This window comes from Salvia splendens, chromosome 16 (assembly GCF_004379255.2).
Source record: "Salvia splendens isolate huo1 chromosome 16, SspV2, whole genome shotgun sequence".
Classification (NCBI taxonomy): Eukaryota; Viridiplantae; Streptophyta; class Magnoliopsida; order Lamiales; family Lamiaceae; genus Salvia; species Salvia splendens.
Window position 1 is genome coordinate 7,447,085 of NC_056047.1, and position 19,958 is coordinate 7,467,042.

Below are 19,958 nucleotides of genomic sequence, written 5' to 3' on the forward strand. Positions count from 1 at the left end.
CGATTGCATACAATATTAACAATGTCAACTCTGCTTTGATAGTTGTTTTTAACGAGCACATTAAAAATATGATAAAAATTAGTAGTAGTACTAAATATAAAGCGTGGAATGAAAATGTATACCTATTTTAGAATAGTCTAATATTCAATAGTCCAATATGTGACTACTTCGTGTGATTACGTTCTAAATAGATCTCTATATATTATTTCAAATTTCAATAGTATGTGGAGTAACTACGATAGATAATTATGGTCTAGATAGCTAGCCTCCATCTCCTCGGATAGGCGAGCTGATCCGCTAGCCGCCATTGCGACAATTTAGGCTAGCTGATTCGCGGGCGTTAGCCGCCATTGCGGGCTCGGAATCGGCTAGCCGATTTTTTTTTAATTATGTAATTTTTTTATAATTAACTTTTTTTTAATTTAAATAAAATTATTGCATTTTCCCGTATCTGTGTCGTAAATTTAATTCCGTATTTGCGTGTTTGTAATTTTTAATTATGTAATTCCGTAAGTTGTGTGTGGAAGAGGGGTTTTTTTAATTATGTAATTTTTTTAATGTACTTTTTTTAATTTAAATGAAATTATTGAATTTTCCCGTATCCGTGTCATAAATTTAATTCCGTATTTGCGTGTTTGTAATTTTTAATTATGTAATTCCGTAATTCGTGTGTGGAAGAGATGTTTTTTTAATTATGTAATTTTTTTAATGTATTTTTTTTTTAATTTAAATGAAATTATTGATTTTTCCCGTATCTGTGTCGTAAATTTAATTCCGTATTTGCGTGTTCGTAATTTTTAATTGTGTAATTCCGTAATTCGTGTGTGGAAGAGGGGTTTTTTTAATTATGTATTTTTTTAATGTACTTTTTTTATTTAAATGAAATTATTGAATTTTCCCGTATCTGTGTCGTAAATTTAATTCCGTATTTTGTGTGATTGTTAATTATTTGTTGTTTATAATTTTGTTTATTGTGGCTAGGCTATGGTTGGACTATTGTTTGTCCAGTTGCTTGTCCTGATGATGTGGAGGAGGAATTTTTAGTGCTGATGACGTGCCGGAGGAGTTTGTGGCTGGGTTATGGCTGGTCCACAATTGTGGATGCTCTAAATTCCAAACAAAACGCTGAATCCCCAACAACTCCAGAGCTTCGAAATCTCCGCTTTTGCTTGATTGAAATTCCCAATCTTCAACGGAGAAACAGCGATGGTGGCGTGTGCCAACGTCGGCGTCCTCGGCTTACTCTTCGTTTTCATGTGTCTTCTGCGGAGGAGCGACGCCATATGGCTGAGTTTGCCGGCCTCTGGCACAAAGTGCGTCTCCGAAGAAATCCAGAGCAACGTCATCGTTTTGGCCGATTATGTCGTCATTTCCGATGACCACGTCCACGCCGGCCCTACCATTTCCGCTAAGGTTAGGGTTTTCAGGATTTCCTTTTGCTGCATGCCATGTTTATTTCGGTACTAAGCTCGTTTTTTAAAATAAACATAAATTATCAGGTTTATTTTTAGAAGATAGAAGCTGAAAATTACATCTAATTTATTGATTAAGAAACTGTAATATAACGGAAAATCTGAAAGATGATTATGCATTTGATTGTGTTGATACAAATAGAAGCTAGCTATATCTAACATCTCACTATTGTCAGCTGTGAATGCTACCCATTGCTTGTACTATGCCTTCCTTCTAAGATTCCTCAGAATCTCATTTTGAGAATCTAGCAAGGTGATAAAATTAAGGTCTCCATCGGAAGTAATTTGACATTAGATGTGAATCAGAGTGTGAGGGGAAATATAACAATATCTTATGTATGTTGTTTCTTGCAGCCTGTTTTTATTACTAGATGCTAATAACTGTGCTATTGTTTAGCCAAAGCTAAAGTTTGCTTCTGTAGGATATATAACTTCCAGTGTAAACTTAGGTAATAAATGAAGCTTAAGGAAATTAATGATATCAATGAAAAAAGCTAAGAAATTTGCCTTGTTATTGACGTTAATGAACTTTTGCCAGAATTTTTGGTCTATAAGAGATAACTGCATCCTTAGAAAAACTTGTGGTTCGTTCATCTGTTTTGATTATATTCATTCACATGTAGGATTTGCACCAACAACAGAAATAATTATGTTACAAAGATTCCCAGACCTATATTCTGGACAGATTAAAATGGTTTACTATATGCTTTAAAATGGCAAGGACAAAATTAAAATTTAGGGAAGTGAGTTGTTGCCTGGGTAGTCAATTAGTCAGTATTATGTGTGTGTTGCTTGTATGTATGTGCATTTTGAACTTGTAACATCTCTTAGTTTTATCTCCATTGTGTAAAGATTAATATTTTCATTAGATTATTGTCCAGTATCCCTAGTTCAGGAGACCTGGTGCTCAGTAGTTGGCTAATAGGAGTAATTAATAATCATGCATCTTTATCTTAATGTTGCTTGTGTATAATGTTTTGAAATATATCTAGTAGTCACAATCCATAAATGGTCAGTACAATTCATCACAAATTGCTATCATATTATAGGATAGCTGCACTAGTTTCCAGCTGCCAACAAACCTCAAAACTCTAGAGATGTTGTTTCAGAATTTTTCCTCCATTAGGTTTCACATCCTTTTGGTTTTACTCTCCTTCCTGTGACATGATACTACATTTTCTATTGATCAATCTAGCTGATTGTCCAACACATTAATAGCATCGGCCTTTGTTGCAATTCTGTCTGAGTAATGTGATTCTGTTTCTATTATAGGTGACTTCACCTTATGGCAATAACCTCCACCACAAGGAAAATGTCACACACGGCCAATTTGCATTTACAACTACTGAGGGTGGGAATTATTTGGCTTGTTTTTGGCGGGAAAGCCTTAATGCAGGTGTTGGCGATATAAGTATCAATATTGATTGGAAGACAGGTATTGATGCAAAGGATTGGGATTCAATTGCAAGAAAAGAAAAAATTGAGGTGAGAACATTGAGCTTTCATTGCTTGCTACTTTACTAGTACATTCTTTAGGAAACCCAAATGTTGACCTTTTGCGGTAGAAAACATGTTTTTAACCAAAAAAATTTCATGTGTATTTCTTTTTTCACTTTTCTACTTTTGTATTAGTCAGTCTTCAGTCATCTGTTCCTGAAACCTTACATTCTGGGTACATATAAGAAGGCTTCTCCTACATTTTGTAATTAATAAATGATTGGTCAACAAATTTGTGGTAGTTTGAAAGAGATATAAGCAACCAAACTTTTGGAACCCAGAATGAGACGCAAGCTTCAAAGGTTATAGAATGATTTACATATTTTGCTCCTCTAGTAGGGTATTGAGCTTGAGCTAAGAAAACTTGAAGGAGCAGTTGAGGCCATCCATGAAAATCTTATATATCTTAAAACCAGGTACACATACATCTATATGCATGATTTCTTTCTTTAAAATCATTATGATGTCTTAAAATTGTCATCACAGAGAAGCCGAGATGAGAATTGTTAGTGAAACAACAAATGCTCGCGTGGCTTGGTACAGTTTGATGTCACTGGCAGTCTGCATTCTGGTTTCAGCTGCCCAAATATGGCGTCTAAAACGATTTTTCCAAAAGAAAAAGCTGATTTAGTGAGAGGGAAAAGAAAACACTAGATAATGGACCTTGTATTTTGTCTTTCATCTGTTCAACTCGTAGAACTTTTTGCTCTTGAATATATTTTGCTCTGCATAACGAAGTTTTTGTCTGGAATCAAAGATGTGTTACTTTATTAACTTCTTATAGCTTAATTTTGAATGATAATATATTTCTTATTGCTTGCATGTAAAACTCCTATTCAAATACATTTGGGATGAAAAAAGTGGAAATTTCCAATATAGATAGAGCGTATATTTTGTTTATTTACAAATTACACTTATAAGCAATACTCCATTTTTTAGGAGGAAAAAAAGACAAACACACCCAACCCAATCGATATGACCACTAGTAATAAACTGATCAACTGAAACATGTTTTGAACGTTTTTCTTGTTCTTTCCTTTTAGGGCTTACACATTACCCTCCGTTCCTTGTTAATAGAGGCATTTCTTTTCGGCACGGAGTTTAAGAATAGTGTGTTAAATGGATGGTGAAAAAAGTAAGAGAGAGTAAAGTAAGAGAGATGAAGAGAGAATAAAGTAAAAAGAAGAATTACTTTTTGCTAAAAATAGAAATGACTCAATTAACTTGGAACTTCCCAAAATAGAAAAATGACTCTATTAACATGGAACGGGGGGAGTATTTATTTTTGGTGGTCATGCAACCATTATGTCAACCAAGCTAACTATACATTTATTTTTCGCATTTCTTGATCTGCAAAAATATTTTGCACAACTTAAAAATATGACTTCGAATTATTTCCACCACAAGACACGGTTGAGGGTAACATATCAAAAGTTGTACATTATGAAGAACGGGTGTTACGGTAAACGAATTTTGAAAATGAGGACCTGTTTGGACACAGTAGATGATTTTTTAATCGAAACATGTTATATTTTTTTAAATAGTATAGTATATTTCACAATTAATAGTTACATGGTTCTGAACCAAATTTTTCATAGCAATGTCATACAAAATGAATAATTATTAAATGTCAGCTGCTATACAACAACAAATAAACACTAGATTGAATAATCACTATGTGAGACATCATTTCGTTGTACTTTATTCTCAAGATAAGGTCAATGGACGATGGAAAAACACATTTTTGAAGCCTGGTGATCTTTATTAAGGTTATTGTACCTCAAAACCAAAGTTTATTTCCTATAATTAACAATTAAATAAATTTCCCTAAAAAAGAATGAAAAAATACAGATGAATATTATTATCTGCTCCAGAGTAGAGATATATTATTGAATGAATCACCTAGAAAATGTCCTCGGAGGAAATTTAGAAGAAGCTTTATCTCCGGTGAAGCTTTCAGACTTTCCCTGTTCGAGATTGGGAGACTCCTCTCGTTTTTTTGCTTTATCACCATGTTGGCTTCTGTCAGATGGTTTTCCTCTTGGGTCTTGATGGTGGTGGCGACGATCATGATCTCCACCTTGTTCATTGCGACCTTTATCCAAGCTTTGGAGCTCGGTTGCAATTTGTGAGCGTCGTTCCTTTAAGAAGTTAAGTCGGTTTGTCAGCTTTGACAGAGCATTGGTAGAATTAGAACCCTATCAAATAAACATGAGTTTCTTTTCAGTGACAAAAATGCATGCACGTAACTGCAAGTTACATGTATTTGTGTCATTTTTCATGTTAGATCAGTAATATCCTTCACGAGAAATGCGTACACGACCCTATTATATATATACCAAAGCACTAAGAAGATATAAACATACAAAACGATGAGAAAGATATTCACAACACATTTGCTGCAGTTGTAAGAAAGCCTAAAATGGATTTAGTATTTTCAGCCTTTTCTAAATGGCTCATCTGGCACTACTACAGATACGAATATGAGTATTGGTTGCATCTTGTACATATGTAGGGACCAAAATACCATGGTTTTCAGAATTAAGGTTTGGTTATTACTATTACTAGTTCTTTCAAAGAGAAGGCCGGGTAAGTTAACTTTTACTACTACATTAGAAATATTACTAGGCTTAGTTAGACTAAGGTTACAATCAAGGATTTGAGAGCTCAGCATTTCAAGTCCACAATACTCTTTTGCTGATCATTTTCGATTAGAAAATCAAATAGATAGTTTAGTTGCTACTCTTCCTGCTGATCATTTCTTTTTATATTATTTTATATCTAAGCAAAACGAAGTATATGCAACTACACCCTCCAGTATTAACACTATTCTTATATTTTGTGTGTAGGGTAAATTGTGAGTAAACCATGAATTTTGGCCGAATTATGGTCTGTCCCGCAACTTTAAAAATCAGGCGAAAAAGCACAAAGTTTGGATTTGTTCACAATTAACTTGAGATTATTTTTTTTGGTGAAATTCCATCTGATGTGGTAGCCGGGAAACATAATTGCGAACAAGTCCTAACATCATAGTTTTTCTGGCTGATTTATAAAATTGTGGGTACAGAATTTTACTAAAATTCATGATTTTCAAGCAATTTACCCTTGATCACATGTAACATATAAAACAAGAGATAATTTACCTCACCCTTGCTAGACTTTCTCGAGCTAGATCTTGTAGTTCCTGGCTCTGCATTAGATTTGTGCGCAGTATCTGCATGCTGGTTCTGAGTAAATGGTAAGTGGAGTGAAGAAGCTAATTCTCGTTTCTTATTTTTGCCACTGCCTTGCTTGTCAGACTGTTGTTATACACAGAAAAACTTCAAGTTATTTACATTCTCAACAAAAAATATTTTCTACACTTGATATTCCTAAAATATAAAAATAGATAACTTAAGCAGTCAAATCTGTCCATTTGTAATCTGGAGATGAAATACCACTAAATAGTTATGTGTTAAGGCAAACCAACATCAAATCCCTTCAACTGAAACGGTCATACCTTACTTCTAGACAAATTCTCAGAAGACTGTCCACCATCTTTCGTGAACCTACAAAGGAAAAAAAAGGCTCACATCATGACAACTCATTAGTACATTAGATTGATATGTGAAGGGGAAAAGATGAGGAAAGACACCAGTATGCCCTGAATGCACACGAATATGGCAACGAAGTCATGCATAGACTAGAGTGAATATCATTAAAATAGTGGAGCGAAGAAAAATAAATCCCTTACGACTTCACTTGATTTGCATTCTGTTGGAGCTGATTGCTTATATCCTCCCCAATCTTGCAATTATGCTCACACATTTGTCTAAGCTGAATTTCAAGATCATCAGCCTTCTCTTTTAAATGTGCAAGGTTTGATTCTGCTTCATTGACTACATCCAGCTCTTCTTTCACCTATCATCAATTCAAAGTATGTTATTGACAAACATGATTGATACATAAATTGATATGTTATATACTCTCAGATACAGAGACAAAATTTAACCCTATCATCGATAGGTGATGAGGAAGTTATAGGCAGCTGTGATATTCTGAGTGAAGCTTCAAGTGCCTTCTTCAACTCGATCTCCTTCTGCAACTTCTGTAGCAATCCTGCCACCTACAATACAAATTCCTATTAAGCCTACTTGAAAGTTAAAGTCAGTGAGTCAAATATAGGTGACGTCATGATTAGTATAGCCTTCAAACAACAATAAAAAGAAGAAGACAAAACACAAGTTCAAAAATAATCATCCGAGTATTTTTGTGTCCATTATAGATATGAAGTGCTTACCTCTTTCTCAAGAGATAAACGGCGTTCCTGTAATTCAGACTTCTGCGCATCCAGGCCATCTTGAAGAATAGAATTATTTGCAGCCTATATTTGAAGACAAGTCAAGTAATCAACAATCTAGACGAAATGAATGCTTTCACAACATAATAATTGAATTTCTACCTCATTAGAAATTTTGGTCTGTAGATCTGTTTGAAGAAACTCAAGCTTTCGTATTGCAGCGCTAACAATAAGGCCAAGTCAATGTGATTAACATGCAGAATAAACTTTAAGACAAGGAAAATGTAGGTGGTATATATGCCTATCAGAGATTCAGAAATTGAAATAATCATAGATGTGTGTATGAAACCAAAATAAACATTATGCAAGTAGAGTAATTGTAACTCGAACATATAAAATGTCTCATACACCAAAGTAAAAATTATAAATAGGAAAGAAGTTAAAACCCTTTTTCCTCATTTATATTAAAGAAGAGAATATAATTTGGGTAAAATAAATATTTCCCACTCAAAGGAATACCAGGATTAGTTTAAATTGTTAAGAATATGAATTGGTAACTTGATTGCTCATAATTTATGTGCAAAAGGACAATTCATGTTCTAATTTGTCATTGTCGAAGTTTACAAAGTCATTTTTTTGCCTGTTGTTATTGCACATTTGAGCACTCTGAGTCAACGTCTTCATCACCCCAAAAAATGTCACGGTTTAAATAGTCCACCATGCTAACTTGTTTATCATGAATCTTATCACATCATGGTTTAAAGAAAATGTTCAGTTGAGTATATTTCATTAAAACTGATAGCACTTTGAAGACTTAACAGTTTATAATACACCCTAACTCCTCAAAGTTTCTAACTAACAGTTTTTTATAATATACATTTTTCTAATTAATGCACAAGTAAGGGTTGTCATGTGATCTTTTTAAGCATGCTAGTTTGCAATCCTAGTTGCTGAGGCACTTCATTCATTACAAAGTGAGGTCTAACTACCTAACTGAAATTGCAAAGATATCAACCAAAAGCACCAATTACTGTCAAGAACGAGTGGATGGGAAATTGCAAAGATATCAACCAAAAGCACCAATTACTGCTAGCAATCAGAACAATCATGCTCAACAGGGGACTACAAGGCACAATCCTCTAAATGCTTGCTGTTATGTGATGAAGTTTAATTTGACCCCAATGATTTGCATGATGATACAAATTTAAAAAAGATCATTCTTGAATTGTGTGAAAATCTACTAGGAGCTTAAAATTTTGAGGATTCCTTCAGTTTATCGATTAAAATAGTAAATTTTAGTTCCCTTAAGGCACAGTGCAGTTTCAATTGGCAGTTGTGCCTTGAGAGAGTTATGGAATGTGAAACCTATTATCAAGTCAATGAAGATTATAATATAGCAATACTTGAATTAAGACAGATCTAGTGATTATAGAAGACAAAACATTTAGATTTTACTTGATGACAAAACTTCACTTACTCGTCTTCCAAAGGAAGGTCAATCGACTCCATAGAAAGGTTCTTCTTTCCCTGGATTAAAAACTAAATGTGAGTTTCGTGAGATGTCTCCAAAAGGTAAACTAAACAGAGACTTAAGCAGATAGGCAGCAAAAAAGGTACTGAGTACCCCAATCCTCAAAAGTATTAAGCAGAGACTAATGTAACGGAAGTATATAACTAATAAAAATGTGTGATAAATAACAGTCAAGAGGTATTCCAGAGTGCCTAGGAACCAAATGGAATACTCACGGCAGAAGGTCTAAGACTGCGTGCACTACGCCCTTGAGGTAATTCAACTGATGCAATGGATGTTTCATCAGCACCTAATGATTGCATATTTGCATCATCCACATCATGAACATAGCCGGTTCCTTCTGTGCTATCATGTTGAGGCAATGAGGTCTGACGTGGATGTTGGTTAGCTTCAAGAACATCATCCACATGAGGAGATTTAGAACCTGAGCTATCCTTTCTTGTGACCTGCATATTCAGAAAAGTTTGTCAGTAGTCTTTCTGGAATTCAAACTCAAGGGTGTGAATATATTGGGGCAAAACAACCTGAAAAGACTTCCATTAATTTTATTTTATCTGATATTAGAGTTGAGTGAAATATAACAACTTGCAATATAAAGCTAGAAGGTAGCAAAATCATTTCATACATTGACAATTACAGTGGAAAAATTTCCATAAAAGAAAAGATACAGAGATAGATCTCTGAGATAAAGGATGATAACATAAACTAGAAAATTAGATAACGTTAGTTCAACATACAAAAAGTTTTCATATAATTGACTACCGAAAAGAGAAATGAATAAGCAGAGAGCAAAAGTGAATAGGCACATTACAAGGAAAGACGGATACAAAAGAAGTCATGGGTATTCACTAATGTTTGGGGTCTGTATGTTGCTCATTCGCAATTTGAATAGAGACTTCAAATATCATGTTGGAAAATTTGGGGCGAGACCACAGATGATTACAAGTGGTTGGTTGTATAGCTATCCATATCATAGAACATAAATTAAAAAACAATGACCTTTTCACTGTGTTTGTGTTCACCATTCTCACTACCAGCTCCCAATTCATGCTCCGAATCTTCATCCATGTCCTCCTCCTCAAAGCTCTCATCATCCTCAAAACTCTCATCATCATCATCTGTAATTTCCTCGCTTTCAGTTTCACTTTCATCTGAATCAGTGTAAGGTTCATGTGATGCAGATACATCCTGAAATAATAAAACAAAGTTAGCTACAAATGAACCCTAGGAAAAGGGAAAATAGAATGAACAGTATGTGTTTGCATATAGAAAAAATAATACTAAAAAAGAACATTATGTATTTCAGTACTTCTCTTAGCATGACTATGTTTGTATCTACACTATGCAAATACTTGTGCTTTTAGTCTGATGTGAACCAGAGGATGGAAAGAAATCAATCAAATTCGCTGAATGGATGTTTACTTGTGATTAAGGGAAACTATGCAACTTCAGCAAGAAGATAAACAGAATGGAAGAAAGTAATCCAGTCGACAAAATGATGGACCATAGCCAATAGGCTAGTTGGAAAACTGGTCTTCTTATCCCACATTAGACTTGACATTTCAAATTGAGTCACTGTGGTTAGTCAACATGCGAACAATCTGACTATATATCATTAAGAAGCTGCTAACTGATTTATCAGGTAGTTGAAGACACTCCAAGGCATGCTCTACTACTCAGGAAAATGTGCAAACTGTCAAGTGTAAAATTATACTTAATGCAAGCTGTCCAGGAGAGCAAACAGATTGGAGGTCAATTTCTGGTTATTGATCCTATGTGTGGAGATATTGTAACTTGGAGGAATAAAAAGCAGGCAACTTTTAAGTAGTGCAGAGTTAATAGTGTCGTGCTCTTGCATTTGGAATATGTCGAGTGAGTGTTGTTGCAAATATTGTCGAGGGAACTAAAAATTGGGATATATGATTCAGTCAAGATGTTTAATAGCAGTCAAGCTGCGATAGGTATACAAGGGACCCTGTGCACCACATCAGAACAAAAGATACTGACATTGACATTGACCGACCCTTCATTTGGCAGGTCAGTAATGGGATCATTCAGCTCAGCTAGATCCCAACCAGACAATCGATAGTTGATGCTCTTGAAAAGGCAATTGAAAGGATCAGTTTTGATGTGTTGCACTCCAAGCTTGGCGCGTATAACATATAAACCCAGAGTACAGGAAAGAAACTGAGTATTCTGTACAGTTGTCAGTATATTAGTTTGCTTATTTGGAAGATTAGATTTGATTTCTGATTTAGGAGATTAGTTGTGTAATCCTTTAAAGTTCCTATAGGAATTCTAATCAATATAAATTCTGTTTCCCAATTTAGTGAACTAAGGTTCCAGAGACCGAGTATGCATATATTAGGACGTAAACTCTTCTTTGATTTTATATTTAGACTAGCTTCTCTTCAATAATGAATCACCAATAATCAAAAAGGTGCATGAAAATGTATTGTGACAAGCAACAGGAAGAGCTCAGCATTAATGAGTTAACTCGTACCAGAGGCAGCTGGAAAGGAAACTGAAGTGCTGAGAGAAAAAAGAAAAGGATAAAGAAGCATACCCCAAAAATATTTTCATATTCTTCCAGTAAAGTAATAACAATGGCTTGAGCATGGTTAGCTGCAGCAGCTGCTTGCATGAGTTGTAAAGAGCCATCAGCTCCTACATCAACATTATGATCAAGTTCACATTCACCAGCAAAAAGAGCGCGAAGAAGCAAGGGAGCCATGCAAGCTGCCACAGCCGAAATGCTCATTCGGTTTACTGTCTTGTGGCGAGCAATTGTTTGCATCATCATAAGAATTCTGATGTAGAGATCAAAAGAAACACAATGAAGAGTAAGAAGAGAGAATTTTAAAAGTTTAATTGAAAACTAAACCAATTTATGATTTATCCAGAATTTTTTTCTTATCTAGACAAGCACAACTGTGCATCAAAACTCTTGTATAAGACAAATTTTATCTGCTACTTGATTTTCTGACATTTTTGGAACATAACACAAACATAACATTTTCCTTAAATGACTGTGTTTAGATTTCCATGTGCTTGTGATCATTTACCTCTTCAATGAGCTTATGATCATTATGAAACTAATTTTATCATTATTTAAGATTAGAAGAGCCTTCTCTAAGATCCCAAACCTGAACAAAGAATGATTAAGATTGTACCATAACAGCTGACCATAAGACAGACAATATAATGCACACACCAGAGTAGAAGCAATCTTAAACAAAACTTAAGTGGTTTATTAAGGAAATATTTAACTATAAAAATACATATTACTCCCTCCGTCCTAGCTAAGTTGAGTCGTATTCCTTTTTTGGATGTCCCAACTAAGTTGAGTCATTTCTTTTTTTGACAAAAAACAAAACATCTAATCACCCTTATTCCATCACCTACTTTCCTCTCTCTTTATCTTTCCTACTTTATTCTTCTCTCCTACTTTTCAACACAATTTCTTAATCACCGTACCCAAAAGTTTTGACTCAACTTAGTTGGGACAGAGGAAGTACTAATTATATAAATCAGTTTATGGAAATGTCACAATGATATTAAAGTACCTTTGTAATAAGCGGCGATTTGGCTCTGGAAATGTTTCACATATTGCTGAACGCATAGCAGCTATTCTTATGTTGCGGTCAGTTCCTGATCATCAAGTAAAATGTCAAAATTGAAAACCAAAATGGAAGTGAACATCAAAGTCCCTCTACATTGTGTCGCCCTTTTAAACACATAATTACTTTGTCTTCAAGGAGTTTATTCATCCAATTGAGTCTAGCGCTTCACATTTGAAGACAAGAAGCTCAAAATGTTGACAGTCAAAAGAAAAATATTAGGTTGTGTAAAATATTATTTGAGCACAAGTTCCAGTTAGTTCCACTATCTCAAAATAGTTTTTCTATCTACAGAAAAATCTTTTAGAAAATGTAAGTAACACAGATCGTATAAAAGATAAGGTTGTGAACTCGTGAATTTTCCATGTAATCTTTCATTAAACCTTTTTGACGCATTTACTTCGTCATCAGCACATTTACTAGTCTATGCATCAATATGTGTTTCTTTTTGTTCTGTTCTGGTATGCTAAGATAAAAATGGTAGGAATAGAAGGACAAAACAAAACAGTAGACATTGGCACAGCAAACTTACGATAAGATTCAACGAGAGCCTTACAGCAAGAAGCAGGGACCGGAGATGAAGGCAACTCCCGGATCACATACTGGTTATGATCAGCAAAGAATTCATTCAACTAAAATATAGTGGCTTTAAAATTCAATTTCTTCAACACCATATCAAAGTACCTTTACACAGTCAGCTATGACATGTGCATCTTCATCTGGCGAAAACTCATTTTTCCCTGAATTTGGTTGAAAATGAGTGATTATATTTTGATAATACCTTATGTAGAATCAGTAAAGTATGCAAACTTGAAGCTTTAGAAAATGCATTATATGATGTCAGATTCATAGTAAAGCACTATTATCAAGACTGCCATCACTAAGAAGTTAAGAGCTCAGCAGAAATATGGACTTGTGAACAACCACATCTCTAACTACACTTGCAAACTTTATATGCAAGAAGAAAATATGAGTACTCCTGAATGTAGGAAAGTATCTTATGTTTGTTAGTATATTCATCTCAATTGTTCCATTTATGACTTTTGAACTTTACGGGAAAGAGCAGATGCGGAATAAGTTATTAAACTATGCAAAAATGGTGCAATTCTGAGTCTTGTTTCCAAAAGAAAAATATATTTTAGATATTTAAAAATGATAAACTTCTACAATTTTTTAGCCGTATCATCCATCTATAAGCGATTATAATAAAATGTAATTATTAGAAATTCAATTCCAACTCAAATTATTTCCAGAAAGTTTTAGTCCTCAGTCACTTGCCATTATTATGCTTGACATGAAAAACTTTCTTATCATGTTTACTTTCTGTATAGTTTCGATAGTTCCTATTTGAATTATTTCATAATATCTCACTTGATAATGGTAAAAGATGAACCTACTTTTATATCAGTACAGTGAGTATACATAACAACATTGGCTCAACTAAATCAGGACTACTGAACCAACTTGCCGCGAATCATGCTTCTAGGTCCCATTAGTAGTGTGAAGTAAGATGGCATTAGAGTCTCTTATGAAAGCTGTTCAAATGGGACATCCATTTGAACATATATTGGAAAAATCAGAGGTTGAGGAAGAATGGGATGAGGATGCCAAGTCCAAGGTTGGTGTCCTACATTTACAATTAGGTAGTAGTATTTATGGTCTTTAATTACACTACTGAATTACTCCCTCCATTCCCACTCAAGATGTCCACCTTTCCTTTTTAGTTTGTCCCACTCAAGATGTCCACATTCTATATTTGGAAATAAATCCCTCTCTCCCATCTCCTCATTAAAATATTCAACTACCTTTTTTTCTCTACTTAATCCACATTACAACTCCTCCTAAAATCCCATGCCACACAAGAATGAGGGCATCTTGAGTGGGACAGAGGGAGTATTAATTTTTTTAGTAGAGAAAAATTTATTATAGAAATTCACTTGCAAGTTGCACCACAGGCATGCAGTATGTTAACTCTAAAATGTACTACATCCAGTTATCTAATTTAATAAAGTACTAAGTAACTTATCAGTAGTATTAATGAATTCTAGATGGAACCTTAATCAGTGGTAACCCAACACTCAGCTATAAAGCACAGGCAGTCTGACTATTGTCTTGTAACACTTGTCTTTAGATCTCATAGCCTTTGTCCTATACATAGACTCCTACATAATCCTTCATTTTGACCTGCATGCTTAAGTCTTATGGTTAATATCTTTGATAGCATGAAGCTTCACATTCGGGGCCTTCCCCACCATCAATCTCTATTAACTAAGCACTATATATTCCAACTTGAGTGACTGTTTTAAATACCCTTACTCCCAAGTGTCTCACACCATCTACAAAAATAAAATAGGGTTGAGAAATCTATGCATCAAAGGAACCAACCAACCCTTTTCATATTCTGCTATCCGGCGTTCAACATGTTCAACATCAGCCGCTTGCCTCAAGATGCCTTCGGTTTTGACTCCTAAAAAATAACTTTTCTGATCAACACCAATATTAGGAAAAATACAGCTACAAAATGAGTGAATATAACCAAGTAAAACAACCAGTAAGGAAGAAATAAATAGCACTTTCTGCATGCAATAAATGCATGGAAAATGAACATATCTAAATCTATTTAAATTGGCGTAATCCTTTCCAATTCTGCTAGTATGATTGCTTAAGCCCCTGTATAGACTGCAATGATTTATAAAAACACTTGTTTAGGTGTATGTAGGAGACAAATAAAATTTATAGGCTTAGTATTTCTTCTTTTTCTGAGTGTAAAAATCAGTACATTTACATCTATTAAACATTAATATTGGTAAAGATGCGGTTCATTACAAGAATAGCATGCCAAGATGTAAACATTATTATTTGGTAAAGATGTGGTTCATTACAAGAATAGCATGTCAAAAGAAATATGCAATAAAAACATGTGGAGTGGAATAAGAGGCTTACCATAGTCCTCAAGAAACCTAAGAGCCTTCTCCAAGAAGGATGGAGTGCCATCTATATCTTCTAGGGCAAGTAAAATTGGTCGCCCAATTACCAAGGATTTAGCTGTTTGTTTGTCTTTACCTACAAGCAAGGGAAGGGAAGAATAAAATGAGGTATAGGCATAAAAACAATTTTTTACAGCCAATAAGCAAATTAAAACACAGGAAAATAATATCTTTATCAGTGTTATGATATCCCATGACATTCCAACCCTAGCACATATGTCACATTAGATGAGTCAAGAGATAAATAGATCACATCAAAATCACCATTACAGAGAAAATCACAAGATAAGGAAACAAGTACTATAGGAATACCTATGACTCTATATTATACTCGATCTACAAGCAAAGGTAACATATAACATAAATGAAAGGACTCTGTCTCCATGAGAAATTAAGCAGATAGATAGGATCTTATATGCTGGCTTTTCTTCTTTGGAACTAACCAATTTAAAAGAATGATATCAATTTCTTATAAGGAAAGGCAACACTGACTATTTTTACTGCCGGAACTCGCATAAAAAAGTAAATTGTGCATCAAATAAATGATGCATTTATTCACACAGTTGCTCTGTTACTCATAGTTCTATTGCAATTGATACACCTTCTCTTTTGCAATAACAATATCCTACCACTGATGGCACGATATTTTTATAGAATCAGAGTTGCACATTTAGATAGTGAGAAAGATACTTTGATCGGAAGAAGCATCGGCGGCATTTAACTGATCATTCTTGAATATGCCATTCTGTCCCGTAGCAGTAGCATGGGGAGCATTTAAGAGGGCTTCTTCAAGTGCTGCCTTCCACTCATGCAAATCCTCCATTGTTTCCGCCTGGGATACAAACAAAACCAGGCACATGAGCAAAACAGATATGGTGTGCATGAGGATAGGGAGGCAGGATGATCATGGTCGCAGCATATGTTGAAGATAAAGCAACATAAAGATTGCAGTCCATGTCAAGGATTATCAAGATCTAAACTATCATTTTCCAACACGAATATCTTGAAAGAAACCTAAGTAATTATGGGCTCGACATCATAATAGGATAAGCTGCACCTGTACTGCTGGTTGGTGCAATCTTAAAAAATTCAGAATTCTCAGTTTAGCACAATGAATAGCACTGAAAAGAATAACGATATACATAGCAAGAAGTTGAAGAAAAACGAACAAAAACAGCATATTGGCATATGCTCGAGTTTGGACCGCCAAATCAATCTAACAGGATATCACCTTGAGTGTGAAGGCTCGTCCATCTCGACCATCAGGGAAGAGAACAGTGATCAACTTCTTGTCTTCTTTTACCACCACACTGGAATGAATCAAAAAGTCAATATCCCGACGTGGTTCGATTTTAAAACTTAGCCAAATTAATACACAAGCATAAATAGAAACCCTGTCAATTACAGATAAATTAATTAAAAAGATAAAAGCCAACCTGCCTGAACTGTTAAGATCAATGCCTCCAAGGGTTAAGTTGACTTCACTCGATTTTTGAGGAACTGCGTTCTAAGAAAAAAAGGAAAAATGTTGAACAGAATCAAATATATGATAAAAAGAACAACATGATATTTAGAAATTAGAGAAAGAAGTTGCAGATGTTACTTTAGCATGATAAAACATGTCATGCATTACAAATGTAAAGTAGATAATAATAAACTCTGAATGTTTAAACTATTGCAAAACTGAATCAAATGCGATATATAATAAGATGTCAACCTTATAGCCTGCAGCACATGAATAGATGCATTATTAGTGGATAGCTAAGTAACGGCATACCACAAAGGTGTCAAAGTAACCGTTCACGGACTGGGAAATCATACAAATATTGAAAAAAGGGTTTAAAAAATGTTTAGCTCAAGATTTAAACAGTCTCACAGAAAAAATTTCCTATTAGTGAGTATAAGAAGTCCTGTAAGATAGTTTCAGAGAGATGCAACTTACCGGATCACTTCTATAGAAGACCAAGGAAGTCTGAGTTAAAATGAACCACCTTTTCTTCCATGATGTCCAACCAATTCCTATGCATTACCAAAAGTAATTACTCTTAAGCTTCACAAATATATACTCTTATAGTACATTGCTCAACTGTGAATTTCTGCAGATTGAACATATGCTGTTTACTGATACCCCAGGAACAAATTTAAAAATGACTCTTGTCCTAAAAAAGTTTCTCGTTATTCTATTCTCTCTGCTTGTGTTCAACCTCCAGTCTCTCATTTCTTTACTAAAGGCTAAGTTCCACAATTATGATACAGGATGTTTGTCAATACACTGAGTTTGGAGAAGCTTATATACATAACAGAACCTGAAGGTGTGTTCCCTGTCTGGAGCATACAAAGTGGCCCTTTAAGTATATCAATCAACAATTGGTGGCCAGACGAATATCTGGTTTTGCACAGAATTAAACTACTATATAACTAGTAGTACTATATATTCAATTTATTTTGAGTACTGAACTATCTGAATATTTTGGGCTCTTTTCACTGTAAGTTCATGCCAGGCTTGGGAACCATCAAAGAGCCAAAAATTTATCAATATAAAGGCATTTTGACCCAAACCAACTACTCGGTGCTTATACTGATGTACTGTAGCTTCCCAGTTGTAATATATAATGAATTTACTGAGGAATGTTGGAGAGGTATTGAAGCCATTCTACAGTAAAACTACATATATACCACTGATATACGGAGTAATATATAGACGAGTTACACTAAAAGTCAAAGAGTTAAAAATACACGCAAGACTTTGCACCAAATCATTTGATTTTGTCACTGCAGTGAACCAGATTTCTGCAACAAAACAATTAACAGTCCCTGACAAGGTCATGGATTCATAATATTTAGCTCAAGACAACGCCTTCTACCATACAATCTCGACTTGAATTTTCGACCCAAAATATCAAATCAGAAAATGAAATGAAGTGAGAGCAAAGAATGATGTATTCATTTTTTATTGGCAAACAATACCTTTTGATGACAAAAATAGTGGGCCACTTTTGTATACCTGTGAAGATGGAAAGTAAAGAGCTTGGATAAGATGTCATCCGATGCAAAAAGATGAAGTTAGATACTAACATAAGTAGGTTTAAATGCCAGGATACTGCCTGAATTCTCATTAGTTATTATTAGATGAAATAGGACAATTTTAAAAAAATTCGACGTATAAGTTCATGTTTCCTGTTAATACCCCATTTTTACCCTCAATCACCCAGTTGATATTGATAGAATATAATTTACTTTCGTCCAATGCAAAATGTGGCAGAGCGACAGGTCACTGCATAGGTCTCCTGAACGTATCACATTGAAATTAAAGCTTTATCTGTTACCCATGAGGTCTAATACATGATCAAATCAAGAGTCCAGATCTTGTTACAAGCCAAAACTCTTCCCCTGAATTTCACACTGTAAGCCATAAAGGTGCTTGCTGGAGCAGCTATCCATCCCTTTAGTAATTACGCAAATTTTGTAGCCTTTTTTAGTTATTTATCATGCAATATCAACTTTCACTACCTCGCCCTAGTTTTCCAAATATATGACTTTCATCTCTCTCTTCCACTCATCCATAAACTTAACCTCAAAGGAAAAACAAAACCAGACTCAATCCCAATCATCATGATTCATCTTCACCACATTACATCCTAAGCATTAATTTCGATGCACCTTGGATGCCTCCTCCAAAATTATGGAAATTCATGTTTCAAATACAAGCATAATCCCAATAGTATTAACGTGTTGATAATAAACAAATACAGAATCGTCAATTGAATTCCTGAGTACCTTGCTCCCAGCATGAAGATCGGGATTTGGCGGTGCAGGCTGCGGAGGCTGCTCATTTTTGCCACCACCAGCTTCCGCCTGAAACGAGATTAACATTGAATAAAAAACACATTATATTAATAAAAAACAGGTGACCGATCAGATCATCATAAAAAATCAAAATCATGCATTTCAGAAACGTACCTGCGAGGACTCTGCCGCTGCTGCATTGTTCACATTCGTCATGTCGCAATTATGACATTAAGAATAGAATCTGCAAATGCATGCAATATTAACAATTGATCAAATCGTTGAGCAGACTCAAATCATTATGAAAAATAGGGGCATTGATTCACCTTTTTCCTTATACTAGTATAGGAAAACGAAAGGAAGGTGGGCAATCACAAAACAAATGGATACAATGCGTTTCTGTTTCTCATTTTTGGTGTTTGGAAAGAGAGAGGGAAGAGAGAGAGAGCCTTTTTTTCTGTGCGAAATACGAACGTGTGGAGGGACGGAATATTATACTCTGATTTTTTAACTATTTTTTCGAAAAACGGATATTTACTCTAAAACTCATTGTGTTGGTGTTTTTTTTCTTCCAGTTTTTAACTTCTAACGATAAATTATTACCTCAAAAAATTAGTGTAGGAATAAATAAGGCGTTTCGAATAATAAGATTGAAACTGCTGAATATTTTTGGATTTCTAATAATACATGCGATTTTTTAACTAACCCATCTAAATAGCAAAATTAATACTACTAGTAGTACTAATTTTAAAATATTAGTAATATATAATCGGTTTTTTTAATAAA

General features: G+C 34.5%; 2 protein-coding genes across 2 annotated transcripts; one reads left to right on the forward strand and one right to left on the reverse strand.

The window, feature by feature from the left end:
* The first annotated feature begins 1,129 nt into the window (after positions 1 to 1,129).
* Positions 1,130 to 3,725, forward strand: LOC121769727 (transmembrane emp24 domain-containing protein p24delta3-like). Its single transcript, XM_042166468.1, has 4 exons — positions 1,130 to 1,413; positions 2,745 to 2,957; positions 3,309 to 3,385; positions 3,456 to 3,725. Exons 1-4 carry the CDS (start codon positions 1,207 to 1,209, stop codon positions 3,598 to 3,600), a joined length of 642 nt encoding a protein of 213 aa, XP_042022402.1. The 5' UTR covers positions 1,130 to 1,206; the 3' UTR covers positions 3,601 to 3,725.
* Positions 3,726 to 4,734: 1,009 nt separating this feature from the next.
* Positions 4,735 to 19,603, reverse strand: LOC121770656 (rho GTPase-activating protein REN1-like). Its single transcript, XM_042167414.1, has 24 exons — positions 19,499 to 19,603; positions 19,347 to 19,416; positions 19,164 to 19,241; positions 18,354 to 18,390; positions 17,329 to 17,405; positions 16,823 to 16,893; positions 16,618 to 16,696; positions 16,077 to 16,218; positions 15,343 to 15,462; positions 14,789 to 14,866; positions 13,084 to 13,139; positions 12,932 to 13,001; positions 12,346 to 12,430; positions 11,346 to 11,589; positions 9,779 to 9,967; positions 8,995 to 9,225; positions 8,726 to 8,775; positions 7,411 to 7,471; positions 7,249 to 7,332; positions 6,961 to 7,074; positions 6,703 to 6,869; positions 6,469 to 6,517; positions 6,113 to 6,268; positions 4,735 to 5,167 (listed from the first exon to the last, which is right to left on the reverse strand). Exons 2-24 carry the CDS (start codon positions 19,386 to 19,388, stop codon positions 4,868 to 4,870), a joined length of 2,580 nt encoding a protein of 859 aa, XP_042023348.1. The 5' UTR covers positions 19,389 to 19,416; positions 19,499 to 19,603; the 3' UTR covers positions 4,735 to 4,867.
* Positions 19,604 to 19,958: the final 355 nt, after the last annotated feature.